The 1952-nt window shown below is 44.1% G+C and overlaps 1 protein-coding gene across 2 annotated transcripts in view; it reads right to left on the bottom strand.

Annotated features, from left to right (window-relative positions):
* The window catches only part of LOC108784277 (sodium/glucose cotransporter 4-like), a 26196-nt gene that overhangs the window by 11575 nt on the left and 12669 nt on the right, over positions 1-1952 (bottom strand). For both annotated transcript variants that reach the window (XM_018553035.1, XM_018553036.1), the window contains exon 7: positions 1682-1887. In XM_018553035.1, coding sequence (XP_018408537.1) covers positions 1682-1887 — 206 coding nt within the window. The remainder of the gene's footprint in view (positions 1-1681; positions 1888-1952) is intronic.

The raw sequence follows: 1952 nt of genomic DNA, 5'->3' as shown, positions 1-1952 counted from the left end.
CTCAATTCAATAAGTGATTCCACATCACTATCACTATTTTCTAGCTGCTCAAAAACCGCTTTTGACCTCAGTGGACGCTTGTTTGATGCCATGGACGCTGTCAAGTTTTCCAGGCAAATATAATAGTAAAAGTGCAGGAAGAACACTAGTACTATCTATAGGAACAAAGCTGAGCTGAAATAATTTGTTACAGTATCGAAAAAGTAATGAAATAGCACTGTTTTCTCTATAATACAATGTATTAGTATATGTATGTGGTGTTTCACTTTTGAATTTCGCGCCGGATCCGCCTCCTTACGACGCTGACATCAGCGTACGCTGGAGACGGATGCCGGCATTGTGCGAAGGAGACGCCGAGATGCCGCGGGGATCGAGGGACAAGGTTAGTGTGATTTCAGGGTATTCCCGAGTGTGGCTCGGGGTTACCGCTCCTAGCTTGGAAATTTAACCCCGAGCCACACTGGGGAATACCGCCAGGGAGGTTAAAGGCTGTGCGCACCTGTGCAATCATTGGGTGCTGGTCACTGCTACACCCTAGACCCAGGACTCGAGCTTTCTTCCCTCCTGAATTACCTTGAAAGCTCCCAGTTCCAGGATCCCAAGCATAATCCAGACAATCCCTTACTTCCTGGCACCTCTCAGCCCTTCTGGCTGAGAGTCCTGGGTGATCATAACACCCAATTCTACAGTAGGATTGCCACACAATACCACAATTTATACTGATGTTTTGGCGTATAACTTCAATTCTAGCTCCGGAAGATATGTAAAAAAAAGACTAAGCATCTCTGGTGCCTGTACAAAAGACATGGCCGGAGTAAAGCATAGTATTTCCGTGTGCGGCGGTGGACATGACTAAACAGCCAATTGCAAGGCCTGACTGATGTTTTGTGGTCAACTAGGTAGATGAATGTTGCTGGGTCCCTAGAAGTGCAATTGCATCTAGTACAGTAGAAGAAGTGCAGTTACACAGAGTACCATGGGTTAGATGAATTGTGGTTTGTTTACTCTGTGATCAGGTAGCTCACATGCAAAGAGGTCCCAGTTGCCCTTTAGATTGTAAAAAAAGAAATCAGTGTACCAAACTGGAAGGCGAGAGTCTAAAATTGTTTATTTAAACAAACTCCTCCAAAAAGGTAGTTCACCTAAAATAGCTAGCCAGCCAGATAGCGAACATGTTTTTGGGGTCTGGAATTGCCCCCTTCATCAGGGCTTATAGTTATTAAAATTAAAGGTAATACTTGAGAACTAAACAATGGTAATGCAGTATGGCCCACTCCTGAACAGCACATCTTTGCAGCCTCATTGTGGTAGGGGAAGGGGTCTTTTAGATCCATGTAAGCTCCAACCCATTGTACAGCAATTTTGCACAAAGTTCCAGCAGGGAGACAGGGTGGCAGAAGAAGAGTAGATCGCAAGTATGACCTCTTCCTGCTCTAAACTGAACCTTTCACTTTGCCCTGAATGGGAACCAGTAAAAACCCATTTAAGACCTAACCTGAAAACTAGGTGATTTAGGCTAATCAGGGACCAGTCATCAATTAGGAAGTAGAAGCATCATATAATACAATTCATTTAATGTATTTTGACCATTTATAAACTTGTTAGGGATTTATATATTTCCCAAGGTTTTTTACAACACCAAGCTCCCTAAAATAAGAGCTGTGAGATTCTTACACCTTACCTGATCAGCGCACCAAACCCAGGTGGCCAACACTGTCAGACCAAATATAAGGCCAGGCCAGGGAAGGTCCCCGGTGATGGGGTCACGCAACATATGGAATGAATCACTCCGGGGCAGATGACAGGTTGTGTTAGGGACAATTATTTTTGGGATAGCCTCCATGTACTTCTTCTCCAGTCCTGCGTACCAGCCAACCTCATTAAACGCTGGAAGGAAAAACAGAGTTGTGTATTATACACACATTGATATCTGCAGGGTGGCACTTTTTAAA

The sequence above is a fragment of the Nanorana parkeri genome, unplaced genomic scaffold, assembly GCF_000935625.1.
Source record: "Nanorana parkeri isolate BGI_ZX_2015 unplaced genomic scaffold, ASM93562v1 scaffold106, whole genome shotgun sequence".
NCBI classification, from domain to species: Eukaryota; Metazoa; Chordata; class Amphibia; order Anura; family Dicroglossidae; genus Nanorana; species Nanorana parkeri.
This window is presented reverse-complemented; position numbering and strand designations above follow the sequence as displayed.